The following is a 20438-nucleotide window of genomic DNA, read 5'->3' as shown; positions in this document are numbered from 1 at the left end:
ACCCATGTCCCATAAAAATACTGAGGAATATGGAGCGGCACGGTAGCACAGTGGTTGCCACTGCTGCCTCACAGCTCCAGGGACCAGGGCTCAATTCCAGCCTCGGTTGACTGTGGGTTCCTCCGGGTGCTCCGGTTTCATACCACAGTCCAAAGATGTGCAGTTGAGGTGGATTGGCCATGACCAATTGTCCCTTAGTGTCCAAAAAGGTTAGGTGGGGTTACTGGGTAAAGCGGATAGGGTGGGGGTCTGACCCAAGGTAGAGTACCCTTCCAAAGGGGCGGTGCAGACTTAAGGAGCCAAATGGCCTCCTTCTGCACTGTAGGGATTCTATTCTTCTCTGGAGATTGGGTGGGAAAGTGGAGTTTAAAAAAAATTAAAAAATTTTAATTAAAGTTTTCACAAAATATCAACAACAAAATGTAAAAGGAACCCAATAGAATTAAATACAAAACAAAACCCAGTGCCCCCCTCCCCCCTATACATAAATAATAAATTAAAAACCCGCCGAAACACATAGCAAACATAGCAACTATATACACCCCCTCATATCCCCCAGTATAGAAAAACAAAAATAAAATAGAACCCCCCCTCCGGTTGCTGCTGCTGCTGACCATTGTCTACCGTTCTGCCAGGAAGTCTAAGAACGGTTGCCACCGCCTGAAAAACCTTGCACCGATCCCCTTAAGGCAAATTTCACCCACTTCAATTTAATAAACCCCGCCATATCGTTGACCCAGGAATCCACGCTTGGGGGGGCCTCGCATCCTTCCACTGAAGAAAAATCCTTCGCCGGGCTACCAGGGACGCAAAGGTCAGAATACCGGCCTCTTTCGCCTCCTGCACTCCCGGCTCCTCTGCAACCCCAAATATTGCGAGCCCCCAGCCCGGTTTGACCCTGGATCCTACCACCCTCAACACCGTCCTCGCTACGCCCTTCCAAAGTTCCTCCAGTGCTGGGCATGCCCATAACACATCGGTGTGGTTTGCTGAGCTCCCTGAGCACCTAACACACCTGTCCTCCCCCCCCCCCCCCCCCCCCCCCCAAAATACTGGCTCATCCTTGTCCCGGTCATGTGTGCCCTGTGCAGCACCTTAAACTGTGTGAGACTGAGCCTCGCGCACGAAGATGAAAAGTTCACCCTCCCTAGGGCATCTGCCCACGTCCCTTCCTCGATCTCCTCCCCCAACTCCGCCTCCCACTTACCTTTCAGCTCCTCCACCGAGGCCTCCTCCTCCTCCTGCATCACCTGGTATGTTGCCGAAATCTTCCCCTCTCCAACCCAACCCCCCGAGAGCACCTTGTCCTGTACCGTGCATGGCGGCAGCAGCGGGAATTTCACCACTTGCCGCCTGGCAAACGCCCTTGCTCCGCTCCAGGAACACCCTTCTCACCCTCGGAGTCCCTCGCGCCCACACAAACCCTTTATGCTCCTGTTGACCCGCCTAAAGAAGGCCTTCGGGATAAGAATGGGGAGGTACTGGGACAGGAACAAAAACCTTGGGAGCACCGTCATCTTGACTGACTGCACCCTACCCGCCAGGGACAGCGGCAACGCGTCCCACCTCTTAAACTCCTCCTCCATTTGCTCCACCAGCCTCGTGAAATTAAGTCTATGCAGGGCCCCCCAGCTTCTGACCACCTGGACCCCCAAATACCTGAAGCTCCTCTCCGCCCTTTTAAGTGGGAGCTCGCCAATCCCCCTCTCCTGGCCCCATTTATGAACCACGAACAACTCGCTCTTCCCCATGTTGAGCTTGTACCCCGAGAAATCCCCGAATTCCCTGAGGATCCTCATTACCTCCCCATTCTTATATATGGCATTCCACCCACTGGGTCTGCCATATATAGCAGCAAGTCGTCCGCATAGAGCGAGACCCTATGCTCCTCCCCACCCCGCACCAGCCCCCTCCAGTTCCTCGACTCCCTCAGTGCCATAGCCAGGGGTTCAATCGCCAGTGCGAAGAGCAGGGGGTCAGGGGACACCTCTGCCTCGTCCCTCGATGCAACTGAAAGTACTCAGACCTCCTCTTGTTCGTGGCCACACTCTCCATCGGGACCTCGTACAACAGCCTAACCCACCTGACGAGCACCTCCCACAAGTACCCCCACTCTACCCTATCGAAGGCCTTCTCAGCGTCCATCGCCACCACTATCTCCGCCTCCCCCTCCCTTGCCGGCATCATAATAACGTTCAGGCGCCTCCGCACATTCGCGTTCAACTGCCTCCCCTTCACGAACCCCGTCTGGTCTTCGTGGATGACCTGCAGCACCCAATCCTCAATTCTCGTGGCTAAGACCTTCGCCAGCACCTTGGCATCTACATTTAGCAACAAAATCGGCCTGTAAGACCCACACTGCAGGGGATCCTTGCCCCCCCCCTCCCTTGCCTCATTGAAGGTCCTAACCAGCAACGGGCCCAACAGGTCCACATATGTTTTGTAAAATTCGACCGGGAAACCGTCCGGCCCCGGTGCCTTCCCCGCCTGCATGCTCCCTATCCCTTTGGCCAGCTCCTCCAGCCCAATCGGGGCCCCTAATCCCGCCACCAGTCCCTCCTCCACCTTCGGGAACCTCAGTTGGCCCAGAAAGCGGCCCATCCCTCTTTCCTCCTGTGGGGGCTCGGACCGATACAGTTCCTCATAAAAGTCCCTGAAGACCCCATTGATGCCAACCTCACTCCCTCCCCTATCCTTAACTCCCCCGATCTCCCTAGCTGCGTCCCGCTTCCGAAGCTGATGCGCCAGCATCCGACTTGCCCTTTCCCCATATTTATAAATCGCCCCCCTGGGCCTTCCTCCACTGCACCTCCGCCTTCCTGGTGGTCAACAGGTCGAAATCGGCCAGGAGGCTACGCCTCTCCCTCAACAGTCCCTCCTCAGGCACTTCCGCATACCTCGTCTACCCTCACCATCTCCCCCACCAGCCTCTCCCTCTCCCACTGCTCTCTCCTCTCCTTGTGGGCCCTAATGGAGATCAGTTCTCCCCTAACCACCGCCTTCAGCGCCTCCCAGACCATCCCAACTCGGACCTCCCCGTTATCGTTGGCCTCCAGGTATCTCTCTATGCTTCCTCGGACCCTATGCTCACCACCTCGTCCGCCAACAGCCTCACCTCCAAGCACCACAACGGGCACTGGTCCCACTCCTTCCCCAGCTCTAGGTCTACCCAATGTGGGGCGTGATCCGAAATGGCTATCGCCGAGTACTCGGTATTCTCTACTCTCGCAATCAGCGCCCTGCTCATAACAAAAAAGTCGATCCGGGAATGGGCCTTATGAACGTGCGAGAAGAATGAAAATTCCCCAGCCCCGGGCCTTGCAAATCTCCAAGGGTCCACCCCTCCCATCTGGTCCATAAACCCCCTCAGCACTTTAGCCGCCACCGGCCTCCTACCCGTCCTAGACCTGGAGCGGTCCAGTGCCGGATCCAATGCCGTGCTAAAGTCGTCCCGTTCCGTTTCCCCCCCCCCCTCCCCATTATCAGGCCCCCCACTTCCAAGTCCGGGATCCGACCCAATATGCGCCACCCCTCTCCCCCTCCATTACCCACCAGCAGGCTCTCCGCCTCCCCCTTCCATTCCCAGCGCGGGGGGGAAAAACGCACTCCACGGCCCCGCTCCCTCCAGCCTTTAGCGTGGGAAAAAGCCCGCGCTTTCCACCTGCCCGGCCCCATTCCTCTGGCGCAGCTCCTTTTACAGGCCCAGTCCCCTCACCCACGACTTGGGCCTCCCCCTCCCCCGCGGGGCCCCATCCCCCCTACCGGCCATCCACCCCCTACTCCGTTTACTTGGCCCCCTCCAAGAGCCCACCCGACAGACCCAACCAAAACAGTGCCCAACCCACCCTAACCACCCACGCCGAACCAAAAATAAACAAGAACAAAGAACCCCCCCTCAAAATGTAACGTAACAACAACAATCCCCGACCATCTCCACGCCCGACCCCCCCCCATCCCGACCCTCAGTTTGTGTCCAGCTTCTCGGCCTGAACAAAGGCCCAAGCTTCCTCCGGGAACTCAAAATAATGGTGCCGGTCCTTGTAGGTGACCCACAGACGCATCGGCTGCAGCATGCCAAACCTCACCCCCTTCCTGTGCAGCACCGCCTTCGCCCGGTTCTACCTGGCCCCCTCCTTCGCGACCTCCGCGCTCCAGTCCTGATGTATTCAAACCTCCGTGTTCTCCCACCTGCTGCTCCTCTCCTTCTTGGCCCACCTTAGCACGCACTCCCGATCAGCGAACCGATGGAACCGCACCAGCACCGCCCGCGGCGGCTCGTTAGCCTTGGGCTTCCTCGCCAGCACTCTATTGTCCCCTTCCAGCTCCAGGGGCCCCTGGAAGGACCACGCTCCCATCAGCGAGTTTAACATAGGCCCCCACATCTGACCCCTCCAGCCCCTCCGGGAGGCCCAGGATCCGCAGATTCTTCTGCCTCGACCGATACTCCATCTCCTCGAACCGTTCCTGCCAATTCTTGTGGAGCGCCTTGTGCACCTCCACTTTTACCGCTAGGCCCAAGATCTTGTCCTCGTTATCTGAGATCTTTTGTTGGACCTCACGGATCGCCGCCGTCTGGGTCTCCAGCAGCTTGTCAATAGAAGCCTTCATCGGCTCCAGCAGGTCCGCTTTGAGCTCCCTGAAGCAGCGCTGGATAACCACCTGCTGCTCCTGCACACACTGCATCCACGCTGCCTGGTCCCCGCCCGCCGCCATCTTGTTCTTCCCTCGCACATTCTTTGGCTTCACCGCCACTTTTTTAGTCGCCCTGCTCCTGGTCCAAGCCATACACTATCGGGGGAATGTTGCAGTCTTCTTCCCACACCGGGAAATGTCGGAAAAGTGCCTTTGTGGCCTCTGAAAAGAGCCCAAAAGTACGTTCCAAGCGGGAGCTGCCGAACGTGCGACTTAGCTCTGCATAGCCGCAACCTGAAGTCGGAAAAGTGAAGTTGAAGTAGAATTTCAATCATATTGAATGGTGAAGCAGGCTGAAGGAGCTGCTCACTCCTATTATGGTCTATGACTAACTGGTTTTTAATGTTGCTCTTTCAGGTCCAGTGGATGGCTATTCTGGCCCACGGAGACCACCTTCAGAATCGGGTGTAATGTCTGGACGTATTTCTGGTCCGGGTGAAATCCGTGGGCTTCCACCTCCTAATAGGACAGGTAAATATTAAAATTGTAACTTTAATCAACTTGATTAAAACTGAAACATGGCCTGGGATTGGTTCCATTAATGAATGCATTTTGTTACAATCATGTTACAGACCGAAATATAAACACCCAATTTTAACCATTAGAACCATACCACAAGATTTTGCGCACATAACAAATGCTGGAAACTCACAGCAGGTCTGACAGCATCTAAAACAGCGTCTCCACAGATCTGCTCAGATTCTCCAATATTTTCTGTTTTTATTCCAAGTTCCAGCGTCCGCAGGAATTTGCTTTTACCAAAGATTTCACTTTTTTTAAACAAAACTCCAATGTTATTGTATATAGAACAAATTAAACAAACACGATTGAGTTTACACCGTAGCATATATCCACGTATGCCAGGCAGTCGGTTTACTACTTCTCTCTGCCCTCCCCAACCCCCCCCCCCCCGCCCCAGAATTCTCTTAAATGTTCCAATATCTTTGCTCTGGTAGGGAATTGCCATGCGTATGCCATAGTCCTCTGAAAAGTACAATATCTTTAATTCTCCTTGGCTCCAGCTATTCCCAGGTAAAACTTGCAGTTGTCATATCTTAACTGTGGACACCTTAGCCTCCTGTTCGTGTTACTTTTTAACACTCCCAAGTTAATCTGCTTGTGGTTTTCTTTGCCACAAGATTCAGTGGGGACCAATGTGGATTATTCCACTAGTTTTAACTAGACAACCTTCCGGTTTCTGTTCCCTCAAAATTAAAACTGAGATTAAGCCTAACCGCATTCCACATGGTGAAAGATGAATTTAGATTCTTGCTCTGCTTACAGAACAAGGTTAGCTTACTATAATTTGCTTTGACTACCTCTTGGTGAGCTGCAAACACACCAGGTCCAAACTGTAACAACTACTTCGAAGATTCTGCTCCTCTTTACACCCCCTCAAACAAACCTCCGGTTCAGTTTCTGTTCCTTCAGAAACTGGAGAGGTGGTTTCCTTACTATGTCCCTTTGTTTCCATTTCACTTTCTGTTTTCCGTTAGGTGCTGCATTGTTTAAAGTTCCTCCACTTGCTGTTTAATAGCGCTATCACTTTTATTCCGATCTATTCAGTAAACCTCCTTGCTTGTTTATGTTGTATTCACATAAGGCGTGATTATCCGCGCGGCCTGCCGGGTGTTCTGCAGAGGCGGCCGTCATTAGCCAGCGGCAGGATCTTCTGGTCCTGCCGTTATCAGTGGGGTTTCCCATGGACTGCACTCCTGTTCACTGGGAAATCCACGAGCGGAGTGCGCCGTTAACAGGACACACGATCCTGCCGGAAAATTCACGCCTAAGTGTTTACCGGTTTTAAATTAGGCTGCAGTTTTCTACAGAAAAAACTTTTAATTCTTAAAACTACAAAGGTATATTCTAAAATACATAAATAATTAACTAGATATTTGCAACATTATTCATGATTTCCAAAGAAACCATCTTTTGTTTAAATGCAACATCTCATGATCTCAGTCTTATGGATCTAGGAAAGTCTGGCAGGTTTTTCAGAGTATTCAAGCAAGTAGTCATGCATGTTTCCCCACTAGTGCACAAAGGGTGAACTCCCAACCCATCAGAACTCTCCTTTTACTCCACACTGCAATTTTATTACTATTCACCACTGTTCTCCTTGTCGTCGAGCCATATAATCCTGGTTATGTTCAGTCCCTGCCCTATGCTGAATCAGCTGATCACAAATGGCATGAGACCAAATGCGTTGGAAATCTCCATATGCTAGGTGTTGAAACTGGAAACCACATGCATGCAGATATTAGGTGAGGAGAGCAATGGAGTGCCTCACAGTGGAAAACAAAATGGCCACTTTGCTGAGGTATCTACCAGTCACTAATGCCTGTAGGTTCTGAGAACTCAAATCAACACTTTCAAGAGGCAAGGAGAAAACAAAGCACAACCTTGTTCACATTCTCAAATGACATCTCAGCCTATGATTAACTTTGATGTCCAGTCAGTTATTTAAGGTGATGTTCTATGTTTCTGTAGCACTTGGAGCGAAGGTAATCAGTGGATATGGGGATGGACGGACGCGGGGTTAGGCTATTGAGTTGGATGATCAAAGATGATCATAGAATCATAGAATTTACAGTGCAGAATCATAATAAATGGTGGTGCAGGTTGAAGGATCGGATGGCCTCCTGCTTCTATTTTCAATGTTTATCTATAGCTACTGGTTTCTACATTGTTCAAAAACTAAATATAGAAACAGACGTAGAAAATAGGAGCAGGAGGAGTCCATTCAACCCTTCGAGCCTGTTCCCCCATTCATTATGATCCTGCCTTTCCTCGCATATCCCTTGATCCCTTTAGCCCCCAAGAGCTATATCTAATTTCTTCTTGAAATTATATGTTTTAGCCTGAACTACTTTCTGTGGTAGTGAATTCCACCACTCTTTGGGTGATGTAATTTCTCCTCATCTTATCCTCAAACTATGTTCTGCACTCCCCCACCATTGGGAACATTCTTTCTGAAACTATCGTCTAATCCTGTTAAACGTTTATAAGATTTTTTTTTAAAAATTTGTCCTTGGGATGTGGGCGTCGCTGCTTGAGGTCAGCATTTTTTGCCCATCCCTAATTGCCCTTGAACTGAGTGGCTTGCAAGTCCATTTCAGTGGGGGGCAGTGGATCTGGAGCCGCATGGGTAACCGCAGGCCAGACCGGTTAAGGACGGCAGATTTCCTTCTCTGAAGGACATTAATGAACCAAATGGGTTTTTACGACAATTGGCAATGTTTTTATGGTCATCATTAGATGATGATGACCATAAAAATCATTAGATCATTAGATTTAATTCCAGATTTTTTATTATTGAATTCAAATTTCATCATTTGCCTTGGTGGGATTCGAACCTGGGACCCCAGAGCTTAGCTTGGGTTTCTTGATTACTAACGGGGAGTGACAATACCACTAGGCCATCGCCTCCCCTCTAACTATTCGAAACTCCAATGAATATAATCCTAACTGATTTAATCTCTCCTCATATGACAGTCCCGCCATCCCAGGAATCAGTCTTGTAAACCTTCGCTGCGCTCCCTCTCGAGCAAGAACATCCTTCCTCAGATAAGGACACCAAAACTGCACACAATACTCCAGGTGTGGCCTTACCAACGCCCTATACAATTACAGTAAAACAGCCCTATTCTGTTATTCAAATCCTCTCACTATGAAGGCCAACATATCATTTGCCGCCATTACTGCCTGCTGTACCTCTGTTTTTTGCCACCAAAGTGGATAACCTCACATTTATCCACATTATACTGCATCTGTCATGAATTTGCCCACTCACTCAGCCTGTCCAAATCCTGCTGAAGCATCTCTGCAATCTCCTCACAGCTCACCTTCCCATCCAGCTTTGTATAATCTGCAAATTTGGAGATAATACATTTAGTTCCCTTGTCAAATCATTAATATATAATGTGAACAGGGGCGGTGCAGTGGTTAGCACTGCTGCCTCATTGTGCCAAGGACCCGGGTTCGATCCCGGCCCCAACGCACTGTCCGTGTGGAGTTTGCACATTCTCCCCTGTTTGCGTGGGTCTCACCCCCACAACCCAAAGATGTGCAGGGCAGGTGGATTGGCCATGCGAAATTGCACTTTATTGGGAAAAAAAGAATTGGGTACTTTAAATTTATAATAAAAAATATATATAATGTGAACACTTGGGGTCCAAGCACAGATCCCTGCGGTACCCCACTAGTCACTGTCTGCCATTTGAAAAAAGACCCATTTATTCCAACTATTTCTTCCTGTCTACTGACCAGCTTTCTATCCGCCTCAAGACTCCACCTGCAATTCCATGCCCTTTAAGTTTACTTTTTAAAACAATTTAAAGTACCCAATTCTTCCAATTAAGGGACAATTTAGCATGGACAATCCACCTAACTTCATTAGTTTGTATCTATCATTTTACTTGAGGGCAGTATCTAACAATGCCGTTGAGATATAGAATTTGTCCAGATATTAGCATCAGTATCTTTACTATTTGTCTTTTTTCTTTACCTTAAATATTTTATTTAAACTAAGTGAAATGTCATAGGGTCACACAGTAAGCCATTCAGCCTATTGTTCTTGTTCCAGCTATTTGAAAGAGCTGCTCGCTTACTTCCACTCCATGTTGTTCCCCACAGCACTGCAAATTTCTGCTTTTTAAGTATGGATATCCAATTTTCCTCAAAGTTCCATTGAAAACAAATTGTGAAACAAAAAAATTATCCTGATCTCATCTCCAGATATTTTACCAATTATTCTTAAATCTCCCAACTGAGCTGTCGATAAAAACTGGTTCTCCCATCCGCTTGATAAAATCGCCGTGATTTTGAACACTTGAACTGAATATACCCATAACCTGAGGAATCTTAAAATAAATTTCATCTCCTTCAGCAGAAATGGGCCTGGGAGGACCAGCACAACCAGCAAGTGGGCCAAGGACATCTTCACCAAATTTGGCAGAAAGTACAATGGTAAGATTTGCTTTCTTGGGCGGGATTCTCCCGGATCAGCGAGGTGGCCCGACGCCAGCGTAAAAAACGGCGCAAACCACTTGGCGTTGGGCCGACTGGAAGTTGCGGAATTCTCTGCACTAGGCCGGTGCCAGAGGGGTTGGCGCCGTGCCAGCTGGTGCCGAAGGGACTGCGCGAGTTAGTGCATGTGCAGAACCGCCGGCGTGGTTCGGCGCATGCACAGACCGACCGGTGTATTCTGGCAACGTGCAGGGGGGGTGTCATCTCCGCGCTGGCCATGGCGGAGCCCTACAGGGGCAGGAGCGGAAGGAAGAAGTGTCCCCACGGCACAGGCCCGCCCGCAGATCGGTGGGCCCCGATTGTAGGCCAGGCCACCGCGAGGCCCCCCCAGGGCCGGGTTCTCCCGAGCACCCCCCCGAGGACCGCACCAGCCGGCCTACCAGCCAGGTCCCGCCATGTGGGACCACGTCCAATCCATGCCGGTGGGACTGGCCAGAAACCGACTGCCGCTCGGCCCATCGGGGTCCGGTGAATTGTCGGGGGGGGGGGGGGGGGTGGGGGGGGGGGGGGCGCGCCCGCTGCCAACGGCCCCCGACTGGCGTGGCGTGATCCCCACCCCCGCCCGAAATCCGGTGCTGGAGAATACGGCAGCCGGCATCGGGGCGTGATTTCACGCCGCGCCCCCCCGGGGATTCTCCGACCCGGCCGGGGGGGGGGGGGGGTCGAAGAATCCCGCCTCTTATATCCTTTTCTCAGCTCCTGTGAGGGTCACCCACTTTAAAAGATGTGGTTTTTGATAGATATCATGGAATTTACAGTGCAGAAGGAGGCCATTCGGCCTATCGAATCTACACCGGTCCCTGAATGAGCACCCTACATAAGCCTGCACCTCCAGCCTATCTCCATAACCCAGCAACCCTGCCTAACCTTTTGGACACGACAGGGCAATTTAGCATGGCCAATCCACCTAACACGCACATCTTTGGACTGTGGGAGGAAAGAGTCATCAGTGGTGCTATGAAGCGGCACTTAACTCAGCAATAAGCTGCTCACTGCGGTTCAGTTGGGGATCCACTAGGGTCACTCAGCTCCTAACCTCATTAAATTAAAGTATTGATCCAAATATCGACAAAAGAGCTGAACTTGAGAGGTGAGGTGACATTGACTGCTCTTGGCATCAATGCAGCATTTGATCAAGTATAGCATCAAGGAGCCATAAGACGTAGGAGGAGGCCATTCTGCTCCGTCATTAAATGAGATCATAACTGAGCTGATGATCTTCAACTCCACTTTCTCGCCGTATCCCCATAAACATTGGAGTCCCTTACTGATTAAAAATTTGTCTATTTCAGACGTGAACATATTTAACGACCTAACCTCAACAGCTCCCTGCCGTAACGAATTCCAAAGATTCACTACCCTCAGAAGAAATTCCTCCTCATCTCTGTCTTAAATGGGCGCCTCTTTACTCTGAGATTATGCCATCTGTCCTAGATTCTCCCACAAGAGGAAACAACCTTTTAACATCTACCCTGTCAGACCCCCGCAGAATCCTATATGCATCAATAATGGCACCTCTCAATCTTCTAAACTCCAATGAGTACAGTCCCAACCTACCCAATCTCTCCTCATGAACCTTCTCTGCCAGTATATCTGTCATTGGATAAGGGGACCAAAACTGTTCACAGTATTCCTGATGCGGTCTAACTTCTGTCTTGTAGTTTTAGCAAGACATTCCTTTTTTTATACAACATTCCATTTGCCTTCCCTATTATCTGATAAAATGTCATGCTAGCTTTTTGTGATTTATGCATGAGCATTCTTAAATCCCTCTGTGCTACAACTTTCGACAGTTTTTAGCCATTTAAATAATATTTAACTCCTTTATTCTTCCTACCAAAGTGCATAACGTCACATTTTCCAACATTATATTCCATCTGCTAAGTTTTGTCCACTCACCTAACCGGTCTATATCCCTCTGTAGACTGTGTTATTGCCCCAGTCTCTTCTTAAGGGGCCTATGTTCACTTTGGCCATTCTATTCCTTTTTATATATGTAAAGAAGTTCTTAATTCCCATTTTTATATTACTTGCTAGTTTGCCCATATAGTTTATTATCTTCCTTTTTTATTATTCTTGTCATGTTTTGGTTTTTAAAACTTTCCCAATTCTCTGGCTGACCACTACACTTGGCCACGTTATGTGGTTTTTTTTCTTTCCGTTTAATACTATCCTTGTCTTCCATGGTTAATTTATCCCCTTCCTAGAATTCTTCTTCCTCACTGCGATATCTTTGTCGTGAGTTATGAATTCTTTTCAAAAATGTCTGTCATTGCAGATGTCTTTTCTGCTTAACTCCTTTCCCAGTCCACTGCAGCCAACTCTGCCCTCATTCCTTTGTAATTAACCGTATTTAAGTTTAGCACAAAGGGCAGCACGGTGGCGCAGTGGTTAGCACTGCTGCATCACGGCACCCAGGTTCGATCCTGGCTCTGGGTCACTGTCCATTTGGAGTTTGCACATTCTCCCCGTGTTTGTGTGGGTTTCACTCCCACAGCCCAAAGATATGCATAGTAGGTGGATTGGGCACTCTAAATTTAAAAAGGAAAAAAAAATTAAGTTTAGCACAGTTGTTTGTGACCCAAGTTTCTCTCACTCAAACTGAATGTTAAACTATGCCACGTTATAGTTACTGTTTCCTAAGGGATCTTTTACTCGGAGGTTGTTTACCAAATCTGCCTCATTACTAGATCCAAAATAGCCTGATCCCTAGTTGGATCCACAACATATTGTTCTGTGAAACTGTCACTCTGAATTCTGCCTCATGGCTATCTGTCAACTTGATTTTTCTAATCCACATAATTAAAGTCACCCATGATTAATGTACTGCATTTTTACATGCTCTCATTATCACCCAATTTATCTCCATCCTACAGTATAACTGAGGGGTACTGCTGTTCCCTATCCACCTTGTCCATGCTCCTCATAATCTTGTACAGCTCGATCAGGTCGCCCCTATCTTCTCTGCTCCAGCATAAACAACCCAAGCGTATCCAACCTCTTTTCATAAATAAAATGTTCCATCCCACGCAACATCCTGGTGAAACACCTCTGCACCCACTCCAGTGCAATCACATTCTTCCTATAATGTGGTGACCAAAACTGCACACAGAACTTCAGCCGTTCTATGACTCCAACATGACTTCCTTGCTTTTGTAATCTATGCCTCGATTGATTATAGGCAAGTGTACTACATGCCCTTTTCGCCACCCTATTAACCTACCCGTCTGCCTTGAGAGATCTATGGACAAATACGCCAAGGTCCCTTTGTTGCTCAGAACTTCCCACTGTCAGGCCATTCATTGAATACGTCCTTGTCAAATTGCTCTTTCCAAAGTATATCACCTCCCGCTTTTCAGGATTAAATTCCACCTGACACTTTTGTGCCCATTTGACCATCCCGTCTATATCTCCCTATAACCCAAGACTCTCAGCTTCACTCTTAACCACCAGGCCTTGTGTCATCCACAAACTTACTGATCCTACCCCGACATGGTCATTTTGATCTCTCTGTAACTACGTCTCTGTAATGGCGGTAACATAGCCATTAACCTAATTAATTTAATTTGTGTCCAAGACTGTGCGCATTTAAGTAAAGAGCAATTAATGTTACCTTTTTGACCCTATTTGCTGCTGTTTTTTAATGATTGTGCTCTCTGTCCCTTCCTGACACGCTCTGGGTATCATTACCTAAATAGCTGCCATTTCCTTCTGCTTTGTAAGGCTACATATCCCCTCTCCTGACCCCACCCCTTCCCTCTATACTTCCTTAGTTTAAGCAGTTTGCAAGAACACTTGCCCCAACGGTACAGTCCCCACTTTCCCTCGTACTGATGCCAGTGCCCCACGAACTGAACTGCAGATACTGAGCCTAGTAGCACCAAATGCAGGGGAAAACCAACCTGGTTGATTGGACGAGCAGCTTTACAGAATCCTTCACATCTATGTCAGTTCTGTGTCCAACAGGTGTTGGTGGGACGAGTCCAGAGCTCGGTGGCTGCAAGTTTGACAAGCCAGCTCTATACATACTAAAATCTGCTCTCCCCCAATCCAAAACATTTTTTTGTAACTTGTTTATTTCTTTGTCCATAACAATCTTAAATTAACAGCTGTCTAACCAACTGAGCTAAACCGGGCCCTATGTTGGCCAATATTATAAACTGTCCTCTCTCAGCGTTGTCTCTCTCTTTCTCCTTTAAATCTGCTGTCAACACCTCTCTTCTCCGAAAGCAATTCTGACCCCACTGTCCTTTCAAACTACCACCCCATTTGCAACTCCCGTTCCTCGCAATGATCTTTCAAAGTGTTGTTGACTCCGAAGCCTGAATCCCTCCGATCAGGTTTCTACCCCAACCACAGTAGTAAAATGGTTCTTATTAAAGTCAGAAATTACACCCTATGTGACTGCAAAAGGTAAACTCTCTTCCTCTGCAGCCTTTGACATGGTTGCTCACACCATCCTCCAACTCCTCCCTGCTGTTGTCCAGCTGACTGGGATTGCTCTCACATGGGTCCATTCTTACCTATCTAACCATAGCTAGAGAATCACTTGCAGTGACTTCTTTTCATATTCCTGTACTGTTGTTGCTGGTGTCCCCTGAGGATCTAACCGTGACCCTTCTATTTCTGATCTGCTTGCTGTCCCTTTGTGATATCTGCAGGCACAGTGTTAGTTTTCTCACAGATGCTGACAACACCTAGCTCTAACTCACCATCCCCTTGTTCAGCTCCTCCACTGTTACTAAATTATCAAACTGTTTACCTGACATGATTTCTGGTTGAGCAGAAATTTCCGGCAATTATCCATTGGGTAGACTGAAGCCATTTTTATTCATTGCTCCAAAGTCTCATAGCTACTGACTCCATTCCTCACCCTGACAACAATTGTCTGTGATTAAGTCAGTCTGGTCACAACCTCACATTTCATCGTGAGATTACTTTCTTGTGCCATCTCTAAGCCCACCTATTTCTACCTCTAACTTTGCCCCTCTTGGCTCAAATACTGCATAGTGTCTCTAGTGCAGTAGACTGGCCCATCGAGTCTGCACCGGCCCTCTGAATTAGCGCCCTATCGCCGTAAATCCACTCTCCCACCCTATCCCTGGACACCAAGGGACAATTTAGCATAGCCAATCCACCTAATCTGCGATTCTTTGGACAGTGGGAGGAAACCCAAGTAGACATGGCAAGAAAGTGCAAACTTCACAGTTACCCAAGACTGGAATTGAACCCAAGTCCCTGGCGCTGCGAGGCAGAAGTGCTAACCACCATGCCGCATAACAAACATTATGTGCCTTTGTTACCACTGACTATTCCAGTCCTTAAAACGTTCCTGGTTGACCAAGCTTTTGGATATATTACCTGATATTCATCTGTGTGGCTCAGTGTTAGACTTCCTTTTGACAAAAGATTAGGAGAGGAAATGTGAAACTTTCTGATTTCAAGTGTTCTTTTCCAAGATGCTCACACTTGGTCAGAATGCTACAATGGTTAGATGTGCACAGCAGGAATTTCCAGATTTGGCCAATTTCATCCTGAGTCAACACCATTAGGAAGGGAAAAGTCCTGGTTAGCATTCGGCAACACCTGTTAGAAAATCCTATTCATAGCATCTGAGTAGGACAGAATTGGCCTTGGCTGTGGTGCCAGTACAGTAGAGTAATCCAGATAGTTGAGTTTCACACTGGTTTGCTGCTTTTTTATCCCTCACATTTTAAAAATTTATTTTTCTCTAAAGAAAGGCACTTTAAAGAAAAAAATTTAAAAAAATGTTTTATTAAAGCTTTTCCAACCATAAGACATAGGAACGGAAGTAAGGCCATTCGGCCCAACGAGTCCACTCCACCATTCAATCATGGCTGATTTCAACTCCATTTACCCGCTCTCTCTCCATAGTCCTTAATTCATCAACTTCTGTCTCAAAGACACTCAACGTCCCGGCCTCCACCGCCCTCTGTGGCAATGAATTCCACAGACCCACCACTCTCTGGATGAAGAAATTTCTCCTCATCTCCGTTCTAAAGTGACTCCCTTTTATTCTAAGGCTGTGCCCCTGGGTCCTAGTCTCCCCTGCTAATGGAAACAACCTCCCTACGTCCACCCTATCTAAGCCATTCATTATCTTGTAAGTTTCTATTAGATCTCCCCTCAACCTCCTAAACTCCAATGAATAAAATCCCAGGATCCTCAGACGTTCATCGTATGTTAGGCCTACCATTCCTGGGATTATCCGTGTGAATCTCCGCTGTACCTTCTCCAATGCCAGTATGGAGTTGAAACCAATGTTTTTAAATAACAAAGATAGAAGTTAAACAAGAATTATTAAACATAACAAGGTGGGTGTTGTCTTCATATAAAACTTACATTATGCTGACTTACTGCTCCCCTAGAAAGTCAAGGAAAGGTTGCCACCACCGGGAGAACCCCATCAAGGACCCTCTCCAGGCGAACTTTATTCGCTCCAGGCTGAGGAACCCCGCCATATCGCTAACCCAGGTCTCCACACTCGGGGGATTCGAGTCCCTCCACGTTAACAAGATCCGTCTCCGGGATACCAGAGAAGCAAAGGCCAGTACCTCGGCCTCTTTCGCTTCCTGCACTCCCGGATCTTCCGACACCCCAAATATCGCTACTGTTGGACTCGCCTTCACCCGAGTGTCCAAAATCCTAGACATCACTCTCGCAAACCCCTGCCAGAATTCTTTAAGCGCTGGGCATGCCCAAAACATATGGGCATGGTTCGCCGGACTCCCTGCACATCTCGGGTACCTGTCTTCCACCCCCAAAAACTTACTTGTTCTTGCCGCTGTTATATGCGCCCGATGCACCACCTTAAACTGGATTAAGCTGAGCCTGGCACATGATGAGGAGCGTCATCCAGCTCCTCCTCCTACTTTCCTTTCGACTCCTCCACTGAGGCTTCCTCCACCTCCTGATATATGTCCGACACCTTCCCCTCCCTACCCAGATGCCAGACACCACCCTGTCCTGGATCCTACGCGGGGCAGCAGTGGAAATGTCCCCACCTGTTTTCTAAGAAAGTCCCAAACCTGGAGGTACCTGAACGCATTCCCCGGGGGCCGGCTGAACTTCTCCTCCAGCGCCTGCATGCTCGGGAAAGTCCCATCTATAAACAGGTCCCCCATCCTCCTAATACCTGCCCTATACCAGCCTTGTAACTCCCATTCCATCCTACCTGGAGCAAATCTATGGTTATTCCGTATCGGGGTCCACAAAGGCCCCCTCCTCCACTGCCCCCAAATCCTCAGTGCCGCCGCCACCACCGGACTTGTGTATCGCGCTGGTGAGAACCGTGACTAGTGCCCCTAGGCTGGTGCGTTTGCATGATGCCGCCTCCAGCCGCCCCCTCCTCCATCATCCACTTCCTAATCATGGCCACATTGGCCGCCCAATAATAGCTGCAGAAGTTCAACAGAGCCAGTCCCGTCCCGTCCTCTTTCCCCCCCCCCTTTTAATGCCCTTTTAACTTGCGGGGTTTTATTCGCCCATACAAACCCCGTAACAATCCTATTCACCCGCTTAAAAAAGGACTTGGAGATGAAAATGGGGAGGCACTGAAAGACAAAGAGGAACCTGGGGAGAACCGTCATCTTCACAGTCTGCACCCGCCCCGCCAGGGAAAGCGGGAGCATATCCCACCTTTTAAACTCTCCCTCTATCTGCTCCAGGAGCCGGGTTAAGTTGAGCCTGTGCAGGGCATCCCAGTTCCTGGCCACTTGTATCCCCAAGTACCGAATGCTCCTCTCCACTATCTTCAGCAGGAGCTCCCTCAGTCTCTCCTCCTGGCCCCAAGCGTGGACCACGAACAGCTCACTCTTCCCCACGTTCAATTTATACCCTGAGAAGCTCCCAAAGTCCCTCAGGATCCGCATGACCTCCCCCATCCCCTCTAGCGGGTCCAAAATGTACAACAAAAGGTCATCTGCGTAGAGGGAGACCCAGTGTTCCTCTTCCCCCCCCCCCCCACGCACCAGCCCCCTCCAATCCCTTGAAGATTGCTCAATTGCCAGGGCAAACAGCAACGGGGACAGGGGACACCCCTGCCTCGTCCCCCGGTGCAGCCTGAAATACTCCGACCGTAGCCGGTTCGTGGACACACTCGCTTCAGGGGCCTGATACAGCAGCTTGACCCACCCTATGACTCCCTCACCGAATCCAAACCTGCCTAACGCCTCCCACAAATACTCCCACTCTACCCTGTAAAAGGCCTTCTCCGGGTCCATTGCAGCCACCACTTCAGCACCTCCCCCCCCCCCCCCCCCTCCGAGGGCATCATAATAATATTCAGGAGCCTCCTCACATTCATGTTCAGCTGCCTGCCCTGTACGAAACCCGTCTGGTCCTCCCCAATCACTCACGGGATACAGTCCTCTATTCTGGTGGCCAGAATTTTTGCCAACAATTTGGCGTCTACATTCAGCGATATCGGCCTGTAGGACCCACACTGAAGCGGGTCCTTCTCCTTCTTCAAGATAAGCGAAATCAATGCCTGCGACATTGTCGGAGGGAGGATCCTTCTCTCCTTTGCCTCATTGAAGGTTCTTAGCAGGAGCGGGCTCAGTAGCTCCGAGAATTTCTTATAACATTCTACAGGGAAGCCGTCCGGACCCGGGGCCTTGCCCGGCTGCATGCTTGCCGGCCCCCAATCCCTCCACCCGATCCACTTCCACCTACAAGGAACCTCAACCGGTCCATAAACTGCCTTCCCCCTCTCCAGGGGGTTCCGACTCGTATAACTTCACGTAGAACTCCCTGAAGACTTCATTGACCCTCTCTGCCCTCCTTATCTCGCACTCCCCCAATCTCTCTAGCCGCCTCCCTCTTGTGCAGCTGGTGTGCCAGCATCCTACTCGCCTTCTCCCCATACTCGTAGACTGCCCCTTTCACTTTCCTTAACTGCGCCTCCGCCTTCCCCGTGGTCAGCAAGTCGAACTCCGCCTGAGGTTTCCGGCGTTCGTTCAGCAGCCCCCCCCCCCCCCCCCCCCCCCCCCCTCCACGTATCTCCTGTCTACCCAGAGTATCTCTCCCACCAGCCTCGCCCTCTCCTTCTTCTCTCTGGGACCTGATGGAGATTAACTCTCCCCTAACGAACACCTTCAAAGCCTCCCACACCACTGCCACCGTTACCTCCCCTGCGTCATTCGCTCCCACATAGTTCTCAATGCTCTTCCCTATCCGCCCACACCCCCCCACATCCAGTCCCCAGAGAGGGCGCTGACCCCGCTCCGCCCCCAGCCGCAGGTCCACCCAGTGCGGGGCATGGTCCGAGACTGCAATGGCCGAGTATTCAACCCCCTCCACCCTCGGGATCAGCGCCCTACTCAACACAAAGACGTCTATCCGCGAATAGACTTTATGTACGTGGGAGAAAAAGGAGAACTCCTTCGCCATTGGCCGTGCGGGCCTCCACGGGTCCACACCCCCCATCTGGCCCATGAACTCCCACAGGCCCCTGGCCGCCGCCGGCCTCTTTCCCGACCTGGACTTGGAACGGTCCAAAATCGGGTCAAAGACCGTATTAAAGTCCCTCCCATAATCAGGTTACTTGACTCCAAGTCCGGGATCCTACCCAACACGCGCCTCATGAAGTCCGCATCGTCCCAGTTTGGGGCATACACATTCACTAGCACCACCCGGGCCCCCTGCAGCTTGCCACTCACCATTATATACCTGCCCCCCTTGTCCACCACGATACTCCCCGTCTCAAATGCCACTCGTTTACTAACCAAAATTGCCACCCCTCTGGTCTTTGAGTCTAACCCTGAGTGAAACACCTGTCCCACCCATCCTTTCCTTCGCCTCGTCTGGTCCACGAGCTTTAAGTGCATCTCTTGCAACATGGCCACGTCCGCCTTCAACCCCTTTAAATGCAAGAACACGCGGGACCTCTTGACAGGCCCATTCAGGCCCCTCACGCTCCACGTGATCAGCCTGGTCGGGGGGTTGGCCACCCTCCCCATCCTGCTGACTAATCATCTCCCTTTCTCGGCCAGCCACGTGCCCCCGATTCCAGCCCTCGCCTTGGCGGCCCCCCAGCCCGACTCTCCATCCATTCACCTCACCTGGCTCCCCTTCAGTCAGCGCAGCAGCAGCAGCACCCCGCCCCCCCCCCCCAAGCATCCGCTTAGCTCTGATTTCCCCCCCCTACTATACTTCCGTGAGTCAGCTCACCCATGCTGACCCCGGCTGCTCCCGCCCCTATATGCTGACTCTAAACATGTTGCCTCCTTCGGTCCACACAATCCCACCCCTCCCCCAAGGGTAGAGGGGAAAGCACCAACCGGGACCTTCCCGTGCGCCGGACAACCCTTTCTGGGTGTTTCCCGCCCCCTAAAACCAAACCCCTGAAAAACAAAACTAACAACAAAACCACCAACCAAACTGGAGCAGACAAGCAAATAATATTATGCTTTACCTGCCGTTCTCCCACTTACTGCTCCGCTCTTTCTTCGCCCACCGCAGGACTCGCTCCCGGTCTGTCAAACGATGAAACCATATCACCATCGCCCTTGGTGGCTCGTTCACCCTCAGCTTTCTGGCGAAGACCCTGTGCGCCCCATCCAGCTCCAAGGGCCGCGGGAAGGCCCCCACGCCCATCTGCGTCCCCACAACATCGTGGTCACGTACATGTCCAAAGATGTGCAGGTTAGGTGGATTGGCCATGATAAAATTGCCCTTGGTGTCCAAAATTGCCCTTA

The 20438-nt window shown here is 50.1% G+C and overlaps 1 protein-coding gene across 2 annotated transcripts in view; it reads left to right on the top strand.

The window, feature by feature from the left end:
• Positions 1 to 20438, top strand: part of mia3 (MIA SH3 domain ER export factor 3) — a 202134-nt gene that overhangs the window by 179321 nt on the left and 2375 nt on the right. Inside the window, exons 26-27 of one of the 2 annotated variants that reach the window (XM_072500262.1) lie at positions 5050 to 5163; positions 9584 to 9660. In XM_072500262.1, the coding sequence (XP_072356363.1) occupies positions 5050 to 5163; positions 9584 to 9660 (191 nt within the window). Of the gene's footprint in view, positions 1 to 5049; positions 5164 to 9580; positions 9661 to 20438 lie in introns of both variants that reach the window. The other variant, XM_072500261.1, reaches the window with a different exon arrangement.

Source organism: Scyliorhinus torazame, chromosome 4 (genome assembly GCF_047496885.1).
Source record: "Scyliorhinus torazame isolate Kashiwa2021f chromosome 4, sScyTor2.1, whole genome shotgun sequence".
NCBI classification, from domain to species: Eukaryota; Metazoa; Chordata; class Chondrichthyes; order Carcharhiniformes; family Scyliorhinidae; genus Scyliorhinus; species Scyliorhinus torazame.
This window is presented reverse-complemented; position numbering and strand designations above follow the sequence as displayed.